Source organism: Trichoderma ghanense, assembly GCF_004382785.1.
Source record: "Trichoderma ghanense strain CCMA-1212 chromosome Unknown scaffold_25, whole genome shotgun sequence".
In the NCBI taxonomy this organism is placed as follows: Eukaryota; Fungi; Ascomycota; class Sordariomycetes; order Hypocreales; family Hypocreaceae; genus Trichoderma; species Trichoderma ghanense.
In genome coordinates this window covers 122,271-147,417 of record NW_027395688.1, presented here as the reverse complement: position 1 = coordinate 147,417, position 25,147 = coordinate 122,271, and the positions used below count along the sequence as shown (strand labels likewise).

Here is a 25,147-nt window from a genome sequence, read left to right as displayed (position 1 = left end):
TCGTATAAAACTCTTGTCCGCCTTTCCCTCTATCGTCTTCCCCGCGCTCAACCTTCCTAATGGAGTGTTGGTGCAGTTTACCCCTCAAGGAAGCCTCCAAGCATCAGTAATCTCCTCCATGCATTCCCCGCGATTTCATTACCCCATGATCCGCCCCGCTGGATGACCCATGGGCCTTGTCTTTCTGCTCTCCCATAAGCTCGTGGTTTGACGTCGTATGTATGTCGTGGTTGTGAAAGCGCGGAAACACAGGGGCAGATGCCTTCGTCCCATAACTCGTTCCTGGCGTCGAATTGCGTTCTCGAATGGTCTTGCTCGCCGAGGACAAGCTGCTGCTAGCCGACAACTCTCTAGCCGGCCTGTCACTCTCTCCACACGAGCTTTCCCCACGGAAGCTCACAAAGCACTAAATTGGTCTGGAGAAAGCTCGTGAAAAGTGGACTCGTCATTTCGGAAAAGCTCAAGGCGATGAAGATAGACGGCTATTCACCATGGAAATGTGAGAGCCTGATGGCTCTAGCCGAAGCCGCAGCCAAGAGAAACATCTCGTGGGTAAAGTCAAGCTTCGTTCTTTTCCGTGTCCTCAGATCGTCAATATAACCATAATCGTAAAGTGTGGAGGCGGGGGCTAGTGTATGTATGCTTATGCCAATACCGTAAATTCTCTTCGTCTTGGTCATCTGCCGTTGGCTCCTGTCGTCGGAGCAGGGATTGAGATTGGGACACCGTCAAGGCGGAGAGAAAATCGGTTCAGGGAACCACAGAGTCGACATGTGGTTGCCCAGCTTTGGGTTTCGATCTGTCCTCCAGTCTGTCTGTTGTCGTTGCCTGATTACTCATACGGAAACTGTACTGTGCCAAGCTGGCAGTCGAGGTGAGGCGAGAGAGAAAGAAGAAATGATTTCCCGAGGCATGTTGGCTATATGTTGGCGGTGCGTTGCTTGCTATTAAAGGTGAAGACGACGGAAACTGTGCCCAGTCTGTTTGTTCGTTTATCCGCCTCTCAGTTGGCTTGGTTGTATATAAGGTAGACTCGAAAAGGTGCTCTCGTTGTTGAAGTATGTTTCCACCGCCATTGCCATTGCAGGTGGACAACCTCTCCTGGTATAAGACTCCAGTTGCAAGACCTTTGGCATAATGGGTCGGTTCTTAGCAGCGCTTTCGCTCTTGACGAGCTGCGTCACCGCGCAGAGCATATTCAACCTCAGCGATGTTTCATGGACGGTCAGCAACGGCGTCAACGCCACCGTGCCTGGCAAGCTTCCCTCGTATGCGCACATCGACTTGCTGGCTGCCGGCGTCATCGACGACCCCATATATGGCTTCAACGAGTGGAACCAGTTTTGGGTTCAGCGAATGAACTGGACATACACGTCCGGGCCCATCAAGGGACTGTAGGTGGTTGTGGCGGCAGTTGGGTGGCGGGACTGAGCTTCGAAGCTGACAAGAAGCGCATCAGCAAGTCTGGAAACGGCTTGGGTTCATGGCTCGTCTTTGAGGGTCTCGATACCTTTTGTGAGATCAAGCTCTGCGGCCAGAAAATTGGCGACACCAAGAACCAGTTCCGCAAATACACCTTTGATGTCTCTGACATCCTGCCCAAGTGCAAGGGCGACCCCGTCCTCAGCTTGAACTTCGGCTCTGCGAGCAAAATCGTGCTCGATATTTCCCAGCGGAGTGATCTCGGTACGTTGTTCTCCACGCCTGTATGGTGCAAGTCTCCCCGCTAACGAGTCGTCGATGTCCAGCCACTGTCAACTCTGCCAACGGCTACGGCGGACAGGAGTTTCAGGGCCGAGTCTACATGCGAAAGCAGGAGAGCGACTTCGGTTGGGACTGGGGCCCGCAGTTTGCCCCAGCCGGTCCCTGGCGCCCGGCGTACATCGTGCAAAAGGCCAAGACGGATCCCGTGTACATCACCAACACGGCCATTGACATCTATCGCCAGGGTCAGATGCCCAACCTGTCGCCCGATCAGTCCAAGCCTTGGGTCTTCAACGCCAGCATCGACTACATCGGTGCGCTGCCCAAGGGCTCCCAGTTCCACGTCAAGATTGTCGACAGCAAGGGCCACACGCTCAAGGAGGCCAACCTGGTGGGCATCACCCAAAATGACGGCACAATCACCGGCAGCACCATCATCAATACCAAGGTCGACCTGTGGTGGCCCTCTGGCTACGGCGAGCAGCCATTGTACACCGCGACGCTGTCTCTCATCAGCGCCGGAGTTCCCAAGCATGCCACCGTCACCAAGCGTGTTGGCTTCCGAACCATTGTCCTCAACCTCAACGCCATCACTGAAGCAGACAAAGCCAAGGGCGTCGCTCCGGGAGCCAGCTGGAAGTTCGAGATCAACGGCCACGAAATGTATGCCAAGGGCTCCAACTTCGTCCCTCCCGATGTCTTCTGGCCTCGTGTCAACCAGACCAAGATCAAGCAGACTTTCGAGCTGGCCGTCAACTCCCATTTCAACATGATGCGCATTTGGGCTTCCGGAGCCTACCTCCCCGACTGGGCGTATGACTTGGCCGACGAGATGGGTCTGCTGCTTTGGTCCGAGTTCCAGTTCTCCGTCGCCTACTTCCCTGCCACGCCCGACTTCCTTGCCGAGTATGAGGCCGAAGCGTACTACAACACCCGCCGTGTGAACCACCACCCCAGTCTGGCTCTGTGGGCTGGAGGCAACGAGCTCGAGTACCTCATCTATGGCTGGTGGCTCAACCCCCGGAACAACACCCAGCTGCAGGATTATGAGACCATCTTCCAGCAGCACCTCGCCAAGTGTGTGTACGCCAACACCCACTCCATCAGCTATATCCCCTCTTCCACCTACCACGGATACACTTCGCTCGACTTCGACTCCGTCAGCCCCCAGACATCGCGATATGACTATATGGAGAGCCCTGATGCGATATATCTCGACACCGACTTCTACAACTATGACGGCAGCATTGCGTTCCAGTACAGCGGCTACCCCGTTGGCCGTTTTGCCGACGAGTTTGGCTTCCCATCTATGCCGTCCGTCTACTCCTGGAGAGATGCGATCCCCGAGAGCGAATTCAACTTTGACTCGTCCTATGTCCGCCACCACAACCGTCATCTGAGCGGCGGCAGCGATTTCTTCTCATCCTCCGCAAATGGCATCAACCAGTTCACCGACAGCATCAAGCTGTGGTACCCGCTACCTCAGCTGCCAGATCCCGTGGCCAACTTCACCGCCTGGACGTGGACCTCGCAGGTGTTCCAGGCCGACTACTACCAGGCCCAGATTGCCTTTTACCGACGCGGATCTGGTCTTCCCAACAGACAGATGGGCTCCCTGTACTGGCAGTTCAACGACATCTGGGTCGGCCCGACTTGGTCCAGTACGGAGCACAACCTGCGCCAGAAGGTGGCCTACTATGCCGCCAAGGATATCTTCAGCCCCGTCGTTGTCTGGCCCTTTTACGACGAGGCCACCGATGTCTTGGAGGTCTGGGTTGTTTCGGATCTGTGGGAGAAGGTTTCCGGAACTGCCATCTTCCAGTGGGTCGATTGGAAAGGCAATGCTCTGAATGTTGATCCTCCCGTACATGTCAATCCTGATCGCGATGGATCGTTCAAGGTCAATTTTGACGTGCAGCCCATCAATGCCACTCGACTGGTCACGTATCCAGCACTGTCGACCTTCTTTGCTTGCAAGAACCCGTCGTCCAACGCGCTGCTCTCCATCTCCATCAAAGCCGGCGAATATATCCACTCCAAGTTCTTTCACCCTCAGAGCCTCCGGTTGAGCAGTATTGCCGATCCCGGCCTGATCATGACCAAGTCGCTTCATGGAAAGACTGCCCAGTTCAAGATCACCGCCACCAAGGGGGTTGCGGCATGGGTCTGGGTTGATTACCCCTCCACCGTGAGGGGATACTTTGACCAGAACGGTTTCTGGCTCAACAAGGGCGAGAGCCGTACCATTACTTTTACGGTGTGGGACGACTGGTCGAGGGGCTCATGGATCAACGATGTTGTTCTGCGATCCATCTATGACAACGTGGACAAGTAGTTAGAGATGTACGGTTGCCTGCATTACAGAAGACATTTCATTTGACTTGCCTTGAGCCAATTCTGGTCGTGTCCAGTACGGGCGGTCGAGGCTCGGAAATGCTGCCGCGTCGGTTCGGGTCGGATTTCGGTTTGTGTACAAAGTGAGCCGCTCGCCATCGCAAGATTGTGCAACATGATCGTGAACATCTGATTCCTGGACGTGGCACACACGTCTGCAGCAACCACTGTATCTGGCGTACTATACCGAGAGCTATCCAAAGTAATCTCCACCCAGCTACAGAAGTAGGCTCATCGAGTCCTCGTGCTAATACTATCACTGTCAGATTCACAGAGTCCGGACGCCTAGAGGTCAAGAGATGGTGCGGAAACGTGCTTGGAATGGATTCTCGATCCGGAAGACTGAGATTACGTACCTTTAGTCCTCACCGTTCCTGCTGTGGGGAGAGACGCGCGGTCAGCCGGACATTGTACGGGACTGCTTGGACAAGCGACCTGCCGAGTTCGAGTAAGCAGCTGAGCGACCATCAGGTTTACAAGCCTCGAAAGACAGTTAGCGTAACAAGGGTCAAGGATCCGGGAAGAGGCGAGAATTGTGTTGTTCGACGCGGTAGTGACGATTGTGACGCGGGAACGAATCAGGAGGAAATGCTTAAGGCATACCTGTTTCGACGACTCTTCGATTCTCATGCCAAACATGGTGAGAAAATCAGGACAAAAGCGACTTCGTAATGAAGCGGAAAGGTGCCCGATCAGGGTCGCTGAATGAACTGCGTCTGCAGCATATCGACTCCGAGGTGCTTCCATTCCCCCCCAACCAACCAACCGGCCAAGCCATAGCGTGTATATATAGAAATGCACGGGACTCGACCTAGCACGAGAAGTTCAGTCGAGAACGGACGCCCGAAAACCCTCTCTGTAGACGACACGAACGGGAAATTTTTCGAAACGACTTTGGGCGGCGGTTTCCGATGGAGCCGAAGTGGAGGGACGAGAGTGGCAACAACTGGGCATGAAGAGGTCAGAGAGGTGTGGTCACTTTCATCATATATCGTCTGAGAGAGCCAAGAGCTCATATTCATTCTGAACACGCCAATCTCTTTCGGGCAGACTGTGCCGACTCGATTTGATGGTACCTAGGGGGAGGAGAAAAACGTGGTTGAAACCGCAGCGACAGGGAATCGAAGGAACAGGATGGTCGAACTGACAACAGGGGTGCGATCTTTTTCGATAGTTTGTAGCATTTTCAGCTGGAGAAGAGTCAAATAAGGAATGAAGAGGGATCTGACCTCCTGTGCAAGAGGATTGAGTCAGAGAGGGGAAGATGTTATGCGGGAAAGAACAGGAAGGCAAGAGATGTGGTGAATCAGAGGTTATGTAAGCAAGATATGCTCAGGCATCACCACCACAAACCTCCGTGGAACAGACATGAGCAATTGCGACGCGGGTCTCGGATTGGTTCCATCTTACCAGCGATATCTCAGCGACATCTCACCTCTTCATTCTTGCAATGCTATCATTTGAACGACCTAGGCATCTAGGATATATACACTGCATCGAGAGGGGACAAGATGCCTATCTAGGTGAAACACTAACCGAGGACATGAATGCATCCGTGAGAATTTGATCAAAAGTGATTAGCGTGATCAGAAGGTCTGTGAAACGGAATCTCATCATTCCTTTCGAGACACTCCCCCCATACACAATCAGCGGAGGCAGAGGGGATGAAACGGAATCTGATATTTTCATCGACATACTTCACAGACAGCTTTTAGTAAAATGCCACTAATATAAGCTGAAGAGGAACCAACAGCCATCCTGAAAATGTGAAAACGTTTGTTTGATCAAGTGAACGATACACCCGCAGAGCAGATGCTGTTGACACAAGAAAGAATTCAGTCAATGCAGGTTAGCCGATGGACGAGACGAAGCATCTGCAATTGGGTAGATGACGTCATGGCGTAAGCCGTCACGATGTTGCATGAGTCGCGATCTCTGATCTTGCTTGATCGACAGATAAGATATGCGCCCGCACATTACGGCGGGGCACTCGAAGCGCCATATCGATAGCCGATAACGATAACACTTGAGCATATCGGACTTTGTACGAAGTTTTGCTGCTGTGATAGTCCGCGACTTTGTGCATTATACGCCTTGTTACTCCAGTCGCGTACATGAAGCGAGCGAGCCTCGAGTGGCTTTACTCGCATCTGCCCTTGTGATGCTATTCTGCCGGTAATTTGGTAGCTTATGAGTCACATTTATACTAAGTGCCTAAGTAGGTACTGTACTGCTATCAGTGTTGAGGCGGGGCATGAGACATGGTGGGGTATCAAACCTGCTAGGCAATCCCATGCTAGGTATTTTGTTAGGACATTAAAAACTTTCAACTGGTTTCCAATTGCTGCTCTATTCCCTCCAACGACCTCGACGAGTCCCTACGAAAGCTACCTACCGAGCTGCCGCTCAACCGAGCAAACGAAGTCGGGTCACACGCGTCAAGCTTTCTCTCGACGTTAAAAATGAGCCCGAAACCCGTCATCGGACTCCTGGGAGGCGGCCAGCTGGGCCGAATGCTGTGCCAGGCCGCTGCTCCCCTCGATGTCGAAATCGCCATCCTCGACGCCGAAAATGCCCCCGCGAAACAGGTCAACCACAACAGCCGCAACATCAATGGCTCGTACAAGGACGCGGCAAAGATCAAGGAGCTGGCCTCCCACTGCAGCGTCCTCAGCGTCGAGACGGAGCACGTGGACACGAGGGTGCTGGAGGAGATTGCGACGACTACAAAGGTCGCCGTTTGCCCGTCTTGGAAGACGATTCGGCTGATCCAGGACAAATACGAGCAAAAGGCCTACCTTGCCAGCAAGGGAATCCCCGTTGCTGAGTCGGTAGCCATTGAGGGATCTGGCGATGCCATGCTCGCCTCTCTCAAGGCCGTGTCTGCCAAGTTCGGCTATCCCTGGATGCTCAAGGCCAGGAAGGACTCCTACGACGGCCGAGGGAACATGAAGATCTCTGGCGACGCTGACCTTGAACATGCTGTCGCCGAGTTTGGCAAGTTCAGCTGCTATGCGGAAAAGTTTGTCCCGTTCCAATGCGAGCTGTCTGTCCTCGTGATTCGCACGGAAGACGACGAGGGCCGGACCAAGCGTTTGCTGCCGTATCCCGCGGTCGAGACCGTACACGAAGACAACATTTGCTCCCGAGTCTACCTGCCTCCACGGACAACTCCGGCTTCTGCCTGCGAGCGAGCGCAGCAGGTGGCTAGCGACGTCGTCGATAAGCTGTGGGGAAGAGGTATTTTTGCTGTAGAGATGTTTGTCACCAAGGACAACCAGATTCTTGTCAACGAGATTGCGCCTCGACCGCACAACTCAGGCCATCTGTTTATTGAAGCAGTGCCATACATGTAAGCAACTGCCTGTTGATTGATTCCTTCCATTCCTTCCTCTCAGACTCTAATCAATGGGTTCCATTAGGTCACAGTACAAGGCACAGCTCACCGCGATCCTCGACCAGACTCTCCCCCCCACGATCGAGCCATACGTTGCTTCAAGCATCATGATCAACATCCTTGGAGGCGCCAATCCCGACTCCCACCTCCCACTTGTCGAGAAAGCCAAGTCCATGTACGGAAACAAGATGGCGGTTTACGTTCACCTCTACGGCAAAGAGTCCAAGCCCAGTCGAAAGATTGGACACATCACAGTTACTGGCTTGGTCGCCAGCATCGCGGAGCTCGAAGAATTTGCGAAGCCGCTGGTGGACATGGCCAGCGACATCAGACAAGAGAGGCTGCAATCACGCACCAAGGCCTTGCGGCCGGACCAGGCAGTTTCCAAACCCGCACAGGCACCGCTGGTCCTGGTTACGATGGGCTCGGACTCTGACCTTCCGGTGCTCAAGGCTGGCATCGATATCCTGAACCAGTTTGGCGTGCCCTGGGAAGTCGACATCACATCGGCGCATCGCACGCCGGCCAAGATGGCTGATGTCGCCACCAAAGCCGCTGCTCGCGGCATCAAGGTCATCATCGCCGCAGCTGGAGGAGCCGCTCACCTGCCTGGAATGGTGTCGGCCTACACGCCATTGCCTGTCATTGGAGTTCCTGTCAAGGCTACGCATCTTGATGGCGTTGATTCTCTGTACTCGATTGTTCAGATGCCGGTAAGTACAACTGACTTCCTTGCCATCTTTTCGCCTCCCTCTACATGGAGGCTGACAAACAAATAGCGAGGTGTACCGACCGCCACGGTTGGCATCAACAACTCGACCAATGCAGCCCTCCTCGCAATCCGATGCCTGGGTGCCTTTATCCCCGAATACCACGAGAAAATGAAGGCGTATCAGCTCGACAACGAGAAGCAGGTGGAAGACAAGGCGAACCGACTGCGAGAGATGAACGTCGAGGCCTACCTTGCGCAAATGAAGAAATGAAGAAGGCTTGATTTGATGCTGCCAGCCAGCTCGCTCGACTGCGACATGCTAAGCTGGCCGTAAAGGACCTCTTGCACTCGACCCAGTTTACGCACATTGGACAACATCGGACCTGGAAGCCTTGGTGAATTAAAATATCAACGTCCAGCAACTGTTTGTCTCGGCCAGTGACACCATGCACCCCCCAACACGCAGCGTCTTCTGTGGCATTGTTTTTTCAACATTTACAAAAATCCGAATTGTTCTGAATTTATCACGTCTTGGAAAAAAAGTTAACTACTTCATGCCTTAAAAGGAGGCTTCTCATATAGATTCGGGGGTCACAATAGCGAGAGCAGGCAATATCACGCAAGCCAGCCATGGACCGATATCCTTACTCCGTGGTTAAGAGGCACCGAGTTGTAGGCAGCTAGCAGTGGTTCCTGCTTGATCAAAATGCCTGCGGCGCGGAATACATGCCTCTGTCGTCAATTTTCCCCTCCGAAGTCCCAGCACAACAATATACCTGCCTTATGATGGCAATTAAAACAGAATAGAAATAGAGTCCCTCTACTGACCACTCGACGGCTGCTGCTGTCAATCGGTTTCCTATCCCCGGCTTGGTCGTGTGACGTCTGCTATCCCATTCTTGTCGGCGTTCACAAGTCTCCCTAAGGGCTCGTTGCGGGTCAAGAGATCCCTTCGGTCTGTGTGATTGTCCACAGAATCCGATAGCTACAAGGCTGACCCGGCCCCCCCCCCCTTTTTTTCTGCGCCGCTCACACGACTTCTCGCCCAGACGTCAGCTCCTTGCTCGATCAACCTGGTGATGGTCTCTTCGCTGTCGGATTGAGCTGCCCATGATAAAGGCGTCCACCCAGCAGAATCCGACACATTTATATCCAATCCCTGTGCTGGTCTGACGAGTAAACGAGGTTGATTTGGGCGGAATCTATTGAGACAGCTCAGTTATCGCGCTTGAAGAGATAACGGGCATCTTTGGGCGAATCCCTGCTTATCCTATAAGCCTATGGTGGCGACTAGAAGGACGTCGGGTTGTCAAGGAAAGTGACGCCACTGTGTTAAAAGTGGTCGCAGCACGATCTTTGTCCACAGGCTGTCCTTGCGGCAATAACGACTTTCACACTATATGACTACACACCCCGCCAAACGATCCGTGCGAATGAGGCTATACAAACAATAGCAGGCACTCATGCCAGTCAGTACCGTGTGATATTATATCATTCCAAAAATACCTTTGCGAACCGCATCGATAAAATGCCTCAGAAACGAAATAACAGTAGGTAGCGGATCTGATGATCGTAGACCACGTCTCCGAGTTGCTGCATAGAATATGACTTGCCCGCCGCATTACATCAATCATATAGGGGGCGGCTAATCCGTGACGAGTAGGGTGGAACAAGTCAGGTAGCCAGCAGCAATTGTGGGCAATTCTATTTCAAATAGAGCTTGAAGAACTTGAAGTGAGAAAGTTGCAAAGCATTGTATGTTCATAGACACGGGAATCCGGGGGTGATTCCTCAAGTGCCCGGGGCCCCGCGAGGCTGTGGTCCGAGCCCGTCTGCGTTGCAATAGCGATCAAGCATCGTCTATATATACAGCATTTCGAATCGTCATTCGATAATCCACTCTTCCCCAGTCTCAGAATACAATAGACTCCACCCCTAAAGCTACCTGTCGACCAGATGCATCAACAGCAAGCCTTATCTATAGACTGGACTCGTCAAGTATGATAGCGAGTCCAACCAACACTCATACTCCGCAGACGCTCAAACCACCGTACAATCCCTCCACAGGCCGTCGCCGTCTAGAACGAAGATGGAACCCGGTTTCTACCTATCTTCGGCTCAACACCCTGACTGACGCAAAGCGCATGCTACTTTGACATCGACTTATCCCCCGTTCGCCTATAAATCCATGGCTCTTCCTCCTCTCTTCTCAACCTACTCGCTCCCTTTAGCCCTCAACAACCACAACAACCACATCAAGCCGCCAAGATGCAACTGTCTGCCCTCCTCGTTTTCCTTCCCCTGGCTGTTGCCCTTCCTACGGCCCCGGACGTCGAAGCCCGCGGTACCACCGTGTGCAAGTATAATCGAGACAAGTGCCTGGAGAAGTGCAAGCCCTCCTTCAACGCCCTTCTCTACCCATACTGCTCAAGCAGCTGCAACGCCAAGTACCTCTGGGTAAGTCGACAAACCTGCCCCCCCAATTCCACTACCCCAATCGCATGCCTTTTCAGTAAAACTAACGCCTCGAGCAGTGCAAGAATGAGGACAACAATGGACCCATCACTGCCGCCAATCCTCTACCCACAGGCATGCCAGTATTTAATTTGCCCCTTCCAATTTCCAATATCAACGCAACACCATCCCCAACCCCAACCGCATCCAGCGACGATTAAGGGCAATTTTCAGGGGGAAGAGCTCCTAATACACGCCGACGTCCATTCCCGGCCAGAACGACCCACTTCTGTCGGGCTTGGGCGTTGAGGAATCCGTCTAGATAGTCCAAAGGAGGCCCCGTCGCCCAGGGCAGGATATATATATATATATATTTTTTTACTTGTATCTTACAGTAAAGCAGATGGATATGCAAATGGAACAAAGATTGGGACACACTTGGGTCTTGTCAAAATGCTTCCTCCGTCCTTGTCCTTTGTTGGCCTTGTTGTTCTATAGGACACGTATTGAATATCTGGGACCGGCCAGTCAGAAAGTTTGGTTTATTTTGCAACAGTTGAGCCAGCTCTCTTTCAGAGATGGAGCAATAGAATCTTGGAGCAGTTCCAAAGAGTTTCAACTCCAAGATGAGTCATTAGAGAGCCATACGCAACTGCTCGACCACAGCCCAGGGTGTTTCTTTTAACATACGCTTTGGAGTTCGAAGTCGTCCCAGCGAATTCGGACGACGGAGGGGTCAACCTTTCAACCTCTGCCACTGCGTTTCCATCCACCGCACCTCTCATTTATTAAGACAATCTTTGCATGTCGACATTTAAGCACGTTGCTGCCATGAATCGGCAATCTGTAATCGAAGTCAACATGAAGTTTTGACCCGCTCACCAGGCTCCCCTGGTGAAAGCGAAGATTGAGAATCTCCTTGACAGTAATAATCCCGCTGCTTCCCCGAGGAGAATTTAATTATTACTTTCCAGGCATCTCACCATCTCAGAATCATACAACGGACCTCTAGGTAGTATGGAAAGCAATTCCAAGAAATGAAACCTACAGGGTAGCGAACTAGATCAAGGTCGAGTTCAGAGAGGCAGGAGAGGTAATGTGGAGTCACGTGCCGTCCATAGGTAGCATGTCTTGAGCCATCTATCCGCCTGCCCGAACTCAAGCATCAGTGCTTATTGTCCTCTATAAATTCACCAAAAGCAAGAAATCTCGTCGATTCTGCCACGGTGGCCTAGAAGAAAGATCTCTAGGCGAGGTCGTGTGCCAAGTCGGGCTGCCAAAGGTCTGCCAAATGTCGTCCCAACATGAAGTCACACCCACTGTTCCCACAATCCGAGCCGAGCCACGAAACGGCGAGCCCACTACCAAACAGCCGCGACGCAGAGCCTGCAATGAGTGCAAGCAGCAAAAAGTACGAGATTTTCTGAATCGCGCATACCTACCTAACTAGGTAGGAAGCTGAGCTTACAGCCTTGGTAGCTTCGATGCGACTTGGTTGCCAATGACGGCGCCCCCAGTACGTGCTCTCGGTGCCAGAGGCTCAGTCTTTCATGCAAAGTAGACACCGAGTTCCGCAGAACACGGAAGAGAAGGCAAGTTTCTGAAAGTGGAATTTTTCTTGACTTGGAATGATGGATGTCTAACACCCAAATCACCCGTTTCCAGAAAATCCTTTGAGCTGGAGAATGAAGTCCGGGAGCTCAGACGACAACTAGCCACTCGCGAAGCTAGCAATGCTGCTCTCGAATGGCCTATTCTAACTCCAGCAGCTCCTTGTTAGTACATTCGGCCTTTTTCTCACGAATTCATCACGTCTTTCTTCTTGGTGTATTACGAGAAGCTAAGCTAACATATTCATCTATGGGATGCTTTCAGCTGAGGCGCGTGTCAGCGAGGTAGCCGTGTCTTCGGTATCCGGCGCGTCTGGGCCATCACCAGATCCAAAAGAAAGCTCTCGTGTTCCGGGACTTACCACTCAACCTGTCATCGACCAACCACAGGAGCCGCGGAGGTCAATCATTACTATTCCGAGGGCCAGGAAACTGGGCAACGTCGAGCTCACTGTCGAAGAGATTGACGAACTGTATCTCATGTGAGGGAAAAAGAAGGGTAGCATTTTCTCGAGATGGATTAAACTGACAGCCGCACGCAGTTACATACTTCACTATCACCCGTATCTCCCGTTCCTGGATCCAAGCACCTCGCTTCACGAGTACCACGAATCATCTGAGCTTCTGTTTTGGTCTATTATTGCTGTCGCCGCCCGGAGGCTCCAGAGCCATCCGACGCTGCTGGCCAAGCTCGCCAGAAGTGTCACCGACCTTCTGTGGAAAACTCTCCGCTCCATTCCATATTCACTTCGCGTAGTGCAGAGTCTGGTGGTTCTCTGCAGTTGGCCCTTTCCGACGAGCAGCAGCACTGCGGATCCGACATATATGCTGGCGGGCATGATGGTGCAGATGGGAACGCAAATGGGGCTGCACCGCGCGCTCAACGCAGAGGACTTCGTCAAGGTTCCTCTACATCTCAGCGTGTACGAGTACTCCGAATGGGTCAAGACCTGGGAAGCTTGCAATATCGTCGCGCAAAGGTAATGTCACAGTCGTCGAAATCTCATGTTGCCATCAAGCTTCACACATCTTACGCTCTTTCTTATAGTGTAAGTGTCGGATGCGGTCTGCCAGCCACAATACAAATGCACGACTGGTCCCTCACGGTTGCACCCGAGTCAATGTCATCACCCCACGATATTTCTCTGAGATGGCATCTTCGCATCGAGCAATTCAGATACCGAGTGTCTCAAGCGCTGACATCCAATGCCCTCGATCCTGCCGGATTCACGTCAGCTCGTGAGCGGTTGTCGCTGTACCGACTTCTCAACGCGTCCCTTGTCGACCTGGAGCGTGAGGCGATCAATATGACGCGTAATCATGGACTTTGCCCCCTCTCAAGCCAGCCAACTATGCTAATGATTGATTATGTAGCCATGACTCGTTACTATCTCGCCGCCGCCCGCCTTCATCTTCACTCATTCTACCTCTTTGACGAGTCCAGCGTCGATGGATATTCCGATCGCATCGTCGTATTGTACCACACTGCTTATTCACTCATAGAGCAGTCTCTCGAGATGGATAGCCAGGAGAGCGGATTCTTTCACTACTGCCCATTCTTCTGTTACCAGGTGTTTGTCTCTGCGGCCTTCATCATTCTCAAGGTGATGATGAATGGATACTTCGAAAAGCTTCTGGACGTCGACGCGGGCAAGAGGCTCCTTGACGCTGCCATATCATCACTTCGAAAGATGTCGGTTGCGAACAACGATCTCCCCGGCCGTCTCAGCGACGTCATTGGATTCTTCTGTACTCTACCGGATCCTCGAGTCATTAGCGGACAATCCATCGACGACCTGCGCTTGCGTGTTCGAAACCGCCTGAGCATGAGCATCGTTTACGACTCGCTTTGGGAATGGCGAAAACATTTCCAATCGGAGAGCGAAGATCGCAATCAAGGCTCTGAAGAAACACAAGATAAGTTGATGATATGACTGCGATTTACACCCATTTCCCACTAACGCCGAATGCACAGCCGCTCTTCAGTTCCGAAGATATGCAAGATGCTATGATGTTTGATCATTTGAGTAGCCTTGCAGACGGATTCAACTTGGGATGGCCAGGATGACACTGGCTTCTATTTCCAACATTATTTACGGGGTCGACCTTTCCTCCAGAATCAACTAGTATTTACACCTTGTCGTACAGCTGCCCGCCAGCTGCCACATCCACAGCAGTCGCCTCCTTCAAGCCTACAACCGTGAACAACTTCTTGGGGGTAAAAGTCGGATCGACGCCTGTGGCGCCAGTCTCCTTGAGTCGCAGGTATGTGCTGCGAATAGCTTCATATGCCGGGGCAATAGCTGCAAAGGGGAAAATGATGATTCTAAAGCCCAGCTCTCTAGCTTCGGCCACCGTCCAGGATGGTGTCGCTCCATTCTCGACCATGTTGAGGAGAACGGGGGTTGGTGCAAGCAATCGGCACACCTCTCGGGCCTCTTCCTTGGTGGTGACGCCCTCGAGGAACGCAACATCAGCACCAGCAGCGACGGCAGCCTTGAGCCTACGGATAGCCTCGTCGAAGCCATCGGTCTGCAGCGCATCTGTCCGGGCAATGATGACAATGTCAGACGCCAGCTTGTCCCGGGCGGCAGCGGCAGCCCTGATGCGCTGCTGGAATACGTCAACGCTGACAACTTCCTTGCCCCCGAGATGTCCGCAGCGCTTGGTCTGGATCTGGTCCTCAATGTGCAGACCGGCGACACCACTTCGATGGTAGTGCGCCACCGTGCGAGCAACCATGATGGGGCCGCCGTAGCCCGTGTCGGCGTCAGCAATGACAGGGACGCGGGGGTCCAGGTTGGCAATCATCTCGGCGTGCTCTCTCATGTCGTTGAGGGTGGCCAAGCCCAGATCTGGCTGCCCCAGCTTTGAAGCACATGTTCCGGCGCCAGTCTATGCGCCGCATCAACATCGTGAAAACACAGACAAATCATGCCCATAGCGGGACTCAGCTACAGCTATAGGGGGTGCTTACCATGTAGAGGCCATCAAACCCAACTTCCAGCGCAATTCTCGCGCTGAGGCCATCATAGACACCTGGCATGACGATCAACTCATCGCTTTCCGTGAGCATTTTTCGGAGCCGCGTTGCAGCGGGTGTGGGAGCGCCGGCATGTCCATTGTGCCCATTTGCATCTCCGTTTATGTCAGACATGGTTGGCGAAGTTGGCGATGGCGAAGCGGTGAGTTGGCTAGGATCCAAGAGGTATCTCTGAGAGACTGGTTGTTGAGGTTATTGATCTCTTTTCTGAGAGCTGTAAAATTATTTTGTACAGTTTTATATATGTCCAGAGTCTGACTGATCATTGGATCCACAGATCTTCCACTGAGGCGACAATCGCTCGCCCGACGGAATGCCGAACCGGCGTTTCCGTCTCCGATCGGCGAGCTCTGCGATTCCGATCGGCGTTCTTTCGGGGAGCGCCAGACAACGGTTTGCACCCCCCTAATTCATCACCAGCGCTAGACCCCAGGTTATGTCTTCGATCAAGGTTCGACCAAAGTTTAAAGGCTGGGGTAAAGTCTGGGGTCCCCGCGTCGATGGTCTGCCGGTCCGGGTTCATGCTCTTCACCTTGTCCGTCTGAGACTGAAAAGTACATATTTAACACGATGCATCGACTCTATCCTGATGCTCTCTCTCGGTTCCAGCGCCTCTCACAGCTACCGTCATTGCTGTCGATGCAAATACTTGGACACATAGACCTCAATTTGCTCCTTCTCGAGACTCAATCATGAGCTCAGACACAGTCTCCAAGGATGACCTGGCTACTCCCGTCAAGGAGAATGCACCCAGCCACGAGCACTTAGAGACAATGCCTGATATCAGCCCTGAGAAGGGCGAGCTTGTTCAGGAGGGGCCCCTTGAAACACCAGAATGGCGAGCGCGCGAAAAGAAATTGGTCCGCAAACTCGACATGACCCTCCTCCCAGTGGTATGGGTTTTATACTTGTTTAACTACCTCGACCGAAACAACATCTCGTATGTTTCCTCACACGAAACAGTATTGTTCCCCTATATGCTAACGTGGAGTCTTAGTCAAGCCAGGCTGAACTCCTTTGAGCGAGACCTCGGATTAACCGGCGACGATTTCAATACCGCTGTGTCCATCTTGAATGTTGGGTCAGTCCATACTTGACATATTTGCTACGTTGGCTGTCGTTGTCTAACTCAAAGATAGATACATGCTTGCCCAGCTCCCGTCCAACATGCTCATTACTCGTATCAGGCCCAGCATCTATTTGCCTGCATGTGTCGCCATCTGGTCGTGCGTGTCCGCCGCCACGGCAGCCGCAACAAGCTATGGGGGCCTGGTTGCAGTTCGTTTCTTCCTCGGAATCGTAGAAGCTCCTTTCTTCCCAGGTGTGAGTTACAACTGACTGCCCCTACAACCCCTGAGTAATTGTGCTAACCTCTGCTTACCGATAGGCCTTCTATCTCTTGTCCTGCTGGTATACAAGGAAAGAACTAGCTCTACGCACTGCCGTCTTATACTCGGGTCTTGTTCTCGCAACGGCGTTCTCGGGCTTGATTGCGGCCGGCGTATTCTCAGGCCTTGATGGAGCCAGGAATATCGCGGGCTGGCAGTGGCTCTTCATCATCGACGGCGCGGGCAGTTTCTTCGCCGCCTTGGTCGCCTTCTTCCTTCTTCCTGATTACATAGAGTCCAAGACTGGAAGTGGCAAGTGGCTTCTCACAAAGGAAGAACGCGAGCTGGCTGCCAAGAGAATGGCTCTCGATCGCGTGTCTCTCCCAGAGGCTGACCGATCTGTCTGGCACGGCGTGCGCCTTGCCCTCAAAGACACCAGGACCTGGATATTTGTAGGTCACCTGCCTTTTTTATACCTACACATGTCTGTTCCATCACTAACGTGGTTTGCTATTCAGGTACTTCTCCTTTGCTCGAACCACACTGCCTACGGCTTCAACTACTTTTTCCCCACCATCGTCAGCGGCTTTCACATCGGCTCGCAGACCATCACGCTCGTCCTCACCGCACCTCCATACCTCGTTGGCGCCGCTGTATCATTCGCAGTTGCTTACCACAGCGACCGCCGCAACGAAAGAAGCTACCACATCTCGATACCAATGGCGGTTGCAGCCGTAGGCTTCATCATCTCCACGGCAACGCTCAACGTTGGAGCCCGCTACTTTGCGTCTTTCCTCTACTGCTCCGGCGCTTTTGCAGCCAACGCCATGGTATACTCGTGGGCTGCGAGCACGCTGAACCAGACGCCCGAGAAGCGGGCTGCTGCGACGGCCATTATTAATCTTCTCGCCCAGCTGGGGAACATCTGGAGCCCGTATTTCTTTCGTCCACAAGATGAACCTCGGTATGCGCTTGCCATGATATTGATGATGGTGTTCTCTTTTATCAGTATTGGGTGTTCTACGTTGCTGAAGTTCTTGCTCCGGAGAGAGAATGTCAAGCTGCTGAGGGAGGCAGAGGTCTCTGGACAGAGAGTCACATTGTATACTTTGTAACTTCTCGTACACGAGGCCTGGAATTGGGCCAGTAAAATAATGTCTTCTGGATGGCTCGGGGGGCCATGGCTTGGCAATACAAGTCAAGGCTTCAAATCAAGTTCTGGCGTGACCATGAGCGTAGATGTTGTTGCCGTGTGCTGCAACTTCGATGCCAAGTTTTACTCTGAAGAGGATTGCCGTTTACCGCTCAAGCTGCTGTGGGAAAGCCCGAGCCCAGTCTCACCATTTACCTCAATAAACAGACCAGATCAATCATTTCAGACAGCTTCGGTAGTCGCAAGGCGGGAAGTCCGAAGGGCAGCGTGTCTGCGGACATCTTGGCACTGTTAGAGCGTATGAGTGAGAGCTATTCCCACCGAGTCGGATAGAGGCCCGGATGAGATCAGAAAGGGCCAAATATTGTTGAAATATAAGCCTCAGTAATCTCCTAGGTCTGAACCTTGTTGTTTTTCACCAAATACGATACAATAATTCACGGCCTGGGTTAGGTAGCTGCTTGAAAAACGACGACGAGTGAAGAGAAGATTGCTAGAGCGAAAAAAAAAAATTGAGTATCGCAATAAGGATTGGGCACTTGAGGCGTTTTCGACCATCACCATCCTCACTTCAGGCATTCTACCACTCTACGGCGAGACTGGTCAGCAAGAGGCTTCCCACAACGGCGGCACGAACTGACCTCTGGATCCCAAGTTCAAGCTCGGCCTTGTCAACAGCAAAAGTAATCCGAAAGCAGCCCGGCCGCTCCGAACGATATGCCTCACCGGTGGCCAGCCATACTTTTTTTCCAATCATCTTCCACGCCAGCTCACGCTCCGCTTCCACCGAGGGCGAAGAGAGGTATTTCGAGAGGTCAATCCAAATGAATGGTCCAGCATGACTGTGGGGAGTCAGACATCGGCGACATTTGCGGTAAATGTGACGACTTACGCCGGTACGTATGGGACGCTGTGACGCTTCAGGAGCGCAATGCAGTGCTCGTAGGCGGCGGATAGTCTTTGGGTGAGAGTCCGGAGATATGTCTGGAGAAAGGCTTCATCCGTCAAAATGCCACACCATGCTGCGTCCGCCAGGGACGATGGCCAAGCAAATTTCCTGCATTGTCGCCAACTTTAGTATTGATCAGCCATTCAAATACGGGCAATGAGTGTGGACAGCTCACGATATCGCACGTATGGCTGCATGAAGATCAGGATTGTCCTGAGAGATGAGGGCCCCGAGTCTGACACCATTGGAGCTGAAATCCTACAGCTGGAGGGTGAGAACTAGAGACGGACTCATGAGGAAAAGTGAGATGGCTTACCTTGCTCATGCCATACAGACAATGAACCATGGATGGGTCGATATGCTTGTTGATGGCTAAAGCGAGGACAGATGTGAACGCTGGGGGTGAGGGAAAGTCTGTGCTGGCGAAGATGGAATTCGCGTACACTTCGTCGCTAGCAGACCTCAGCACATTTTCCCTTGGACGTTATCATGAGCATACCTGATGAAGTGAATCCTGTGTTTTGAACACAAGTCCAGATACGCCTCCAGCACTCGAGAGTCATAGCATAAACCGAAAGGATTGTGCGGATGACATAAAAGCAGCGCTCTCACCGGTGTCCCATTCTGCACAGATTGGATCAAGGCATCCTCATAGCACTCGACAGCCTCTAATGACATGGGATGAACAGCCTTCGATCGACGCTCAAAATCGACGAGAACCGGCTTCACTCCAGCACGACTCACGAGATCGCTGATGAATCCCACATATGTAGGACGTCCAAGGAGGACTCCCTCTCCAGCTTCACAGAGGCTAAAGGCAAGACAGTCGATGATGGATGAGACACCCGAAAGGACTGTGACGTGTTTCATTCCGACGGGTTTTCTGGGTTGAAATGCTGTCCTGTTCATGAAACTGGCAATGCTCTGCCGCAGCTGGTCCGAGCCAACTGACCCGTCGCCGTACGTCAGGCATCGCTTCGTGATGGACAGGTGAGAGTTGATGTGAGCTGCTATCTCATCGTGCCTAGTTTATGAAATGATGAGCGTCAAGCACTGCTAGTCGTCTCATGAGAACCTCACATGAGTCTGTTCTCTGCTACTCCGAGTGAGATTATTCCCGATGGATTAGTGTGAACGTCGTAAGCATTGGATGATCCCTTGGCCATGACGCTTTTAATGTCGTTGGGCTGAATATTGGCGAGCGCTCTTCGTGACAGCATCTTGGCGACAGCAGTGACTTGCCGTTGCATCTCTCCGCATTGAAGTGGTTTCTTTCGTGCCAACACTTCAGTAAACAAAAACTACTTCTCATTCCTCACAACGTTCAAAGTCTGTGTAATCTTCATCTTGCTCACTTCTCTTCGAAGCTGACGTCGGGGAATGACGTGACGTAAATGGATCATTCTTTTGCCGTTCAAGCCACAGCCCACACAAGCCAATGAAACTCTCAGTGAGGAATGCTATATACACGGGAATGGCAGAGATTCCCTTCATAAGCTCAAGTGAGACCAACTGGCGAACCGCAACCTCTCATGGCGAGGATATAGATGGGCTATACGAGTACTCAAGCCATGTCAGAATCGAGGTTCTGGCCGCTCTCCGTGACTTGGTCATTTGATGCTCACAAACTGCTCTCTCAAACGGTCACACTTGTGCAGCACTATAGCTTCCGCTCTCTCAGGCATCATCATGAGTCCAGACCGTGACACTCAAACCGGGAGGCAAAGATTTTGATAAGGCTGGTTCACAGTCCCTCTCGTTTGAGCCGATAATCAAGTCACCGGGCCAGGTCTTGATTGCCTTCCAGCCTGGGCATCTCCAGCGCCTAGCGGTCCGCTGTGAGCGAGTGGTGTTAGTGCACCTTGCAGGCGCCCGCCGGCATCAAAGTGCCCTGATCAGCTGCCTACAGTTGAGTCCGTCCACTGTAGAACTGACCGCCTTTGCCGCCTAATCGTTTCAGTTTCCATAAGCTATTCAAAGTCCATCTCCTTCAGCTTCCAACATCTTTCTTCAATGAACGTCGTAGCGATGGAAAGCATCGCACCACCGGCTTTTGGAGACCTCGTTATCATGGCCAGTACAAGGCCAATGGCCAGGCCCGAAGGCAGCGCGTACTGGCAGCTGCCGAAGAAGGTATCCCTGTTTCCACGAACCGCCAAACGGAGAGCATCGCTGACGCTGACGATAGTGGCCAGCAATCGAAAATGCGTCCTCATAGCAGACGCTTTCCAGCTTGTCATCACCACCTTCCATGACACGGTAGCTCGAGACGCCTCCACTGCCATCTCCTACGAAACCTAGCTTGGGCGGTACGCATCGGCAGCACCTCGACAACGACGACGATCGAGCCCATTCTCTCAAGCTTCTTCCGACGTCTTCGAGTCTCTCCCAAAGCTCCGCGCCTTCAAGTGCAACACTGGTATCACCGAGCCGATCGGTCTGACTGCATCCTGGCCGAAAGGAAGCGCGGCCGAAGTGGCACGCCGGCCCAGCAAAGACGCCTCTGCTCGGACGCCTGCTTGCCGGTAGGAAGCCTCACCCTCGAGCATTGCGTCACAAGAGATGCAGGGTTCCTCAGCTCTCATCTCTGGCAGTGTAGAGCTGTCGAATGGAAAGTCTGATCCTATACAGACAGAGGCTGCGAACTGCTGCTTCGAGACGCGAACACCACATGCGCACTCGCGGGCTGGGCATTGCAGATTCGCACGATGCCTTCAGCCAACGTCTCCTCGAGAATGACCAGCCCTGCTCAAGGGACGCCATCTTCGACGACCCTACCTCCGGTGACGCTTGTCGCTATCTGCAAGGCAAGGCTGATCTCAAGGTGAGTATGGGTATTTCTCGACCCATCGTTCTTTAGCCGAGACCTTGGCCGTCGGCAACAAAAGCTTCAGAAGACTCGTCGGCAGCATCAACGAGAGCCGGGACAATCCCGTCCCTTTGTGTGCAATCCGCATTCAGACTGCTGCATTGGCTTTCGTGGTGATGCTTCACTCGAGCCCCGTTGGACCCAGTCGTCATCTTTCGACCATGCTGTCGCCGTTCATCGGTAACATTGCGCACGACGATCCGTCCATCTTCATGGCGACGTCTCACATATTGCGTGCCTGACCCGTGAGCTCATATGGTCCCCATCGCCAAGCTGCGCACAGCATAAGTTGCGGCTCCAGCTCGAGCCTTCTCTCAGATTCTCGCGGACTGCTTTCAGTCAGCCGGATGGCAAAGAGAGTGGACTGGCATACAACTTCATCACAAAACAACCTGTGGGCGCCAGTCCATACCAACAGTATCTGCTCTGCCATCGGCGGATGCCAAAGAATCTGAACTTCACTTAGCAGGTACGAATAAACGTCATGACAACGCCGTCTGTTTGCTTGTACAGTGCAGAGCACTATGCCACTGTGGTTATTTGTATGGAACGGCGCTCACGTCTGCTTGAGCTGATCACAAATAATGTTTAGTGAATCCCAATGATTTCTCATCACACATTAGGAAAGTCCCGCCTGGCCAAACCCTGTGGACGCGCCAGTTCGATGTTTAGCTGGTCATACACATACGAGCTGTCCGTGTACATGAACAGGTTGGATTGATCGGTGGCGCTGATGCTGCAAAGCCCTCTCCAGACGAGGATGCAGTGGCTTGTTACCTGCAATCGCACACATGGCCAGAGATCACTAATCCGACGCCCGGATTGGCAACCATACGGAACATTCCGTTCTTCAGCTGAGGTAAGTGTTCAGACGGCCCAAGCATATAAGGTCCTTGAAAGCCTGCCCAAGATGTTGAATCAATCGATCAATCAGACCAGATCATTCCATCAAGCCTTCAAACAACCAAAGCCACCAATAAGCAAACATCATGGGTGCCACCCCCATCGCCCAAGGCCACAACATCCAGGCCTACACATACTGGGACTCTCCTGTTCCGGTCAACTTCGCCGGCCAAAGCTTCTCAGACCCCGTCGTCTTCAATCCCACCACATTTACTCTCATTACAACTCGCGATGAGGCTGTGTTGGTCGACGCTCCCACCGTTCGATCTCGCGCAGAGACCGTGGCTGACTGGATCGCTGAAGTGATCGAGGGCCGCAAGCTGGCCACCATCTACATCACGCACGGCCACGGCGACCATTTCTTTGGTGCTGGTGTCATTCAGGAGCGTTTCCCTGATGCCGTTATTCGTGCAACGCAGGGCACCTACGAGCACATGCAAGAACAGCTTGCCCCTGCCACCTGGGACGGTTTTTGGGCGGCGACATTCCCAGAGCTGCAGGAGAACCCGAAGCCGAATCTCACGGTAGAGGTCCTCCCCAAGGGAAAAGACCACTTCAATGTGGGTGGTCACGAGTTTCGTGCCGTTGAAGTCGTCGGCGGTGATACTGGCTCGTCAACCGTGCTTCACGTGCCCTCTCTGGATCTCGTCGTTGGAGGGGACGTTGTATACGGTGGATGTTATCAGTACCTTGCCGAAAACACGACACCCGAGCTTCGTCAGAAATGGATTGACGCCCTCGACCAGATCGCCAAGCTGCATCCCAAGGTCGTCGTCCCCTCTCACCGACTGCCCACTGATGGATTCGGGGTTGAGCACCTGGAGGCAACCAAGAAGTACCTTCGCACATGGGCAGAGCTCGATGCAGAGACGACGACGTGGCAGGATATGGAGGCTGCTGTCATCAAGGCGTATCCGAAGAGGATAGGGAACTACATACTTCGACTTTCGGAGCTGGTGACCAAGGGGGATTTGCAGCTGCCATGAGCTCATATTGGCGAAACATGAACCTCGAAGTTGTCATTATAAGGCTGGACTAGTTATGCGGTTTATATATAGTTTCTTGGCCCTCGATCGTTGTCAGACTCAGCAGTATCACTTGATGCCGGATAAAAGAAAGTAAACTCCAATGACGAACACTGTGCGGTTTCAGCCAAAACATACTCGGTAAGCTGACAAGGCTTCTGAATTCATTTACCTGCACTATTGTACGCATACAAATAGATTGAAATATCATCGCACCAGATCATTGAAAGCTCCCCATTTGTCATTTCCTAGCCAGGTCAGCAACGGTTCGACTCACGGACATCATGCCGACACCCAGCCCCTTTGCCAACAAAGACACTTTTGCTGCCGCCCTCCATGCCGCCTTCAACTGTCCCGACTCGGATCTCGAAAGCAGTCTCCTCAATCTCTACACAAGGCAGTCTCTCATCACGGTCAATCAGAACCCCATGCCGTGGGAAGATTTCGTCCCCTACATAAGAGACATACGCGCTAGGACGACGTCTGTCGCTGTTGAGTGTCACCACTTTATACGCGACGGGAATACGTTTGCCGATAGACATACGGCGCGCGGAACGGGCAGGGACGGCACGATGACGAAGGCAGAGGCTTTACTGATTGGGCAGCTCAATGAGGAGGGGAAGGCGATTTGGTTGGAGGAGATTGCAACTCTGAACTCCGATGCCTCAAAGAGTAGGGAGGATGAATAGCGGCGGCTGTGTGGGATGGACTCGACTTGGTGCGGACAAGTGATGAAAGGTCTCCGTTTGGCTATTGAGAGATGAGAGTACAGTTATTTGGTGCCACTCTCTTAAACTTTGACAAGGCCTTTCAGCCTTCGGGAGAACAGAATGAACAGAGTCATCATCTACATAGTCGGATCAGTATATATCCCTGCACCGCTTCAAGACACCGCTACCTATGGATGTATCCGCCTGGCTCAACGCATGATGTGTCACGTATGATCTCCTCCAAGCAGAGACTAGGTAGCTCTCAGATGGGGCATCAGCAGAAGACACAGCTATTCTTAGCGATAGTCCATCCTCGTCCGATTGTATGATTTGATCTACGAATAGTGCCTATCCTTCTGGAGGAGCTTCCCATTTCACATCTCAACTAAGGCAGTAAGCCTTAGTGGCCAATGCGACACAATCTTTCTCCACATGGAATGGAAACCTAGGACTGGTCTGTTTATAAGAAACTGTTTAGTTCTCTGACCGCTACTGCGAAGCGGAAAAGCGTGATTGAAGAAGGTCATTAGGCACATATGATCGCCGCAGAAGCGAAACTTGCCTCAAGTTGAAGCTGCTCTACCTTGAGTAGAAGGCTCATAAAGCTGATAAATCGAGGCTATCTTCAAGGCGACAATGTTGGTTCAGTGTCATGTATTCTCCATACACCCTCGCCGGGAGCATGATGTGATGAGCAGTACTCGATGGACGTATACTTGGGTAGCTTATATCTTTCAGTCGCCCATCCGACGGAAAAGCGCAGGAAACGTCACCCGCCCGGCACTCAACATCCGACAACCACAACCAAGAGTAATGTTACACGCGACTGATCACTTGTGCCATCAGGGTAGCATTCAACCCCATACATACGCGTACCTCCTCTATGCGATCCAGAC

The 25,147-nt window shown here is 52.5% G+C and overlaps 10 protein-coding genes across 10 annotated transcripts; 7 read left to right on the top strand and 3 right to left on the bottom strand.

The window, feature by feature from the left end:
* Nucleotides 1-1,137: 1,137 nt before the first annotated feature.
* On the top strand, nt 1,138-4,039 carry CCMA1212_010411 (Beta-mannosidase A; the record flags this gene model as incomplete). Its single annotated transcript, XM_073707458.1, is given in 4 exon segments — nt 1,138-1,141; nt 1,157-1,394; nt 1,415-1,686; nt 1,749-4,039. 4 exon segments carry the CDS (start codon nt 1,138-1,140, stop codon nt 4,037-4,039), a joined length of 2,805 nt encoding a protein of 934 aa, XP_073554035.1.
* A 2,521-nt stretch (nt 4,040-6,560) lies between these two features.
* Nucleotides 6,561-8,478, top strand: CCMA1212_010410 (Phosphoribosylaminoimidazole carboxylase; the record flags this gene model as incomplete). Its single annotated transcript, XM_073707457.1, has 3 exons — nt 6,561-7,450; nt 7,521-8,208; nt 8,275-8,478. 3 exons carry the CDS (start codon nt 6,561-6,563, stop codon nt 8,476-8,478), a joined length of 1,782 nt encoding a protein of 593 aa, XP_073554034.1.
* Nucleotides 8,479-10,475: 1,997 nt separating this feature from the next.
* CCMA1212_010409 (uncharacterized protein) lies at nt 10,476-10,882 on the top strand (the record flags this gene model as incomplete). Its single annotated transcript, XM_073707456.1, has 2 exons — nt 10,476-10,664; nt 10,742-10,882. The coding sequence occupies 2 exons, from the start codon at nt 10,476-10,478 to the stop codon at nt 10,880-10,882; spliced, it is 330 nt and encodes a 109-aa protein (XP_073554069.1).
* A 1,029-nt stretch (nt 10,883-11,911) lies between these two features.
* On the top strand, nt 11,912-14,205 carry CCMA1212_010408 (Regulatory protein LEU3; the record flags this gene model as incomplete). Its single annotated transcript, XM_073707455.1, has 6 exons — nt 11,912-12,072; nt 12,141-12,229; nt 12,327-12,436; nt 12,537-12,753; nt 12,814-13,251; nt 13,320-14,205. The coding sequence occupies exons 1-6, from the start codon at nt 11,953-11,955 to the stop codon at nt 14,203-14,205; spliced, it is 1,860 nt and encodes a 619-aa protein (XP_073554070.1). The 5' UTR covers nt 11,912-11,952.
* Nucleotides 14,206-14,401: 196 nt separating this feature from the next.
* On the bottom strand, nt 14,402-15,428 carry CCMA1212_010407 (Carboxyvinyl-carboxyphosphonate phosphorylmutase; the record flags this gene model as incomplete). Its single annotated transcript, XM_073707454.1, has 2 exons — nt 14,402-15,166; nt 15,249-15,428. 2 exons carry the CDS (start codon nt 15,426-15,428, stop codon nt 14,402-14,404), a joined length of 945 nt encoding a protein of 314 aa, XP_073554077.1.
* Nucleotides 15,429-15,576: 148 nt separating this feature from the next.
* On the bottom strand, nt 15,577-15,945 carry CCMA1212_010406 (uncharacterized protein; the record flags this gene model as incomplete). The annotated part of the gene is made up of 2 exons (XM_073707453.1): nt 15,577-15,861; nt 15,940-15,945. 2 exons carry the CDS (start codon nt 15,943-15,945, stop codon nt 15,577-15,579), a joined length of 291 nt encoding a protein of 96 aa, XP_073554078.1.
* Nucleotides 15,946-16,006: 61 nt separating this feature from the next.
* On the top strand, nt 16,007-17,757 carry CCMA1212_010405 (uncharacterized protein; the record flags this gene model as incomplete). Its single annotated transcript, XM_073707452.1, has 5 exons — nt 16,007-16,254; nt 16,312-16,395; nt 16,454-16,637; nt 16,702-17,094; nt 17,161-17,757. The coding sequence occupies 5 exons, from the start codon at nt 16,007-16,009 to the stop codon at nt 17,755-17,757; spliced, it is 1,506 nt and encodes a 501-aa protein (XP_073554075.1).
* A 618-nt stretch (nt 17,758-18,375) lies between these two features.
* Nucleotides 18,376-19,994, bottom strand: CCMA1212_010404 (1-aminocyclopropane-1-carboxylate synthase-like protein; the record flags this gene model as incomplete). The annotated part of the gene is made up of 6 exons (XM_073707451.1): nt 18,376-18,637; nt 18,688-18,867; nt 18,920-19,002; nt 19,061-19,196; nt 19,244-19,768; nt 19,825-19,994. 6 exons carry the CDS (start codon nt 19,992-19,994, stop codon nt 18,376-18,378), a joined length of 1,356 nt encoding a protein of 451 aa, XP_073554076.1.
* Nucleotides 19,995-20,772: 778 nt separating this feature from the next.
* On the top strand, nt 20,773-21,855 carry CCMA1212_010403 (uncharacterized protein; the record flags this gene model as incomplete). Its single annotated transcript, XM_073707450.1, has 4 exons — nt 20,773-21,003; nt 21,046-21,269; nt 21,376-21,568; nt 21,706-21,855. 4 exons carry the CDS (start codon nt 20,773-20,775, stop codon nt 21,853-21,855), a joined length of 798 nt encoding a protein of 265 aa, XP_073554073.1.
* A 739-nt stretch (nt 21,856-22,594) lies between these two features.
* CCMA1212_010402 (uncharacterized protein) lies at nt 22,595-24,230 on the top strand (the record flags this gene model as incomplete). The annotated part of the gene is made up of 2 exons (XM_073707449.1): nt 22,595-23,426; nt 23,798-24,230. Exons 1-2 carry the CDS (start codon nt 22,603-22,605, stop codon nt 24,228-24,230), a joined length of 1,257 nt encoding a protein of 418 aa, XP_073554074.1. The 5' UTR covers nt 22,595-22,602.
* Nucleotides 24,231-25,147: the final 917 nt, after the last annotated feature.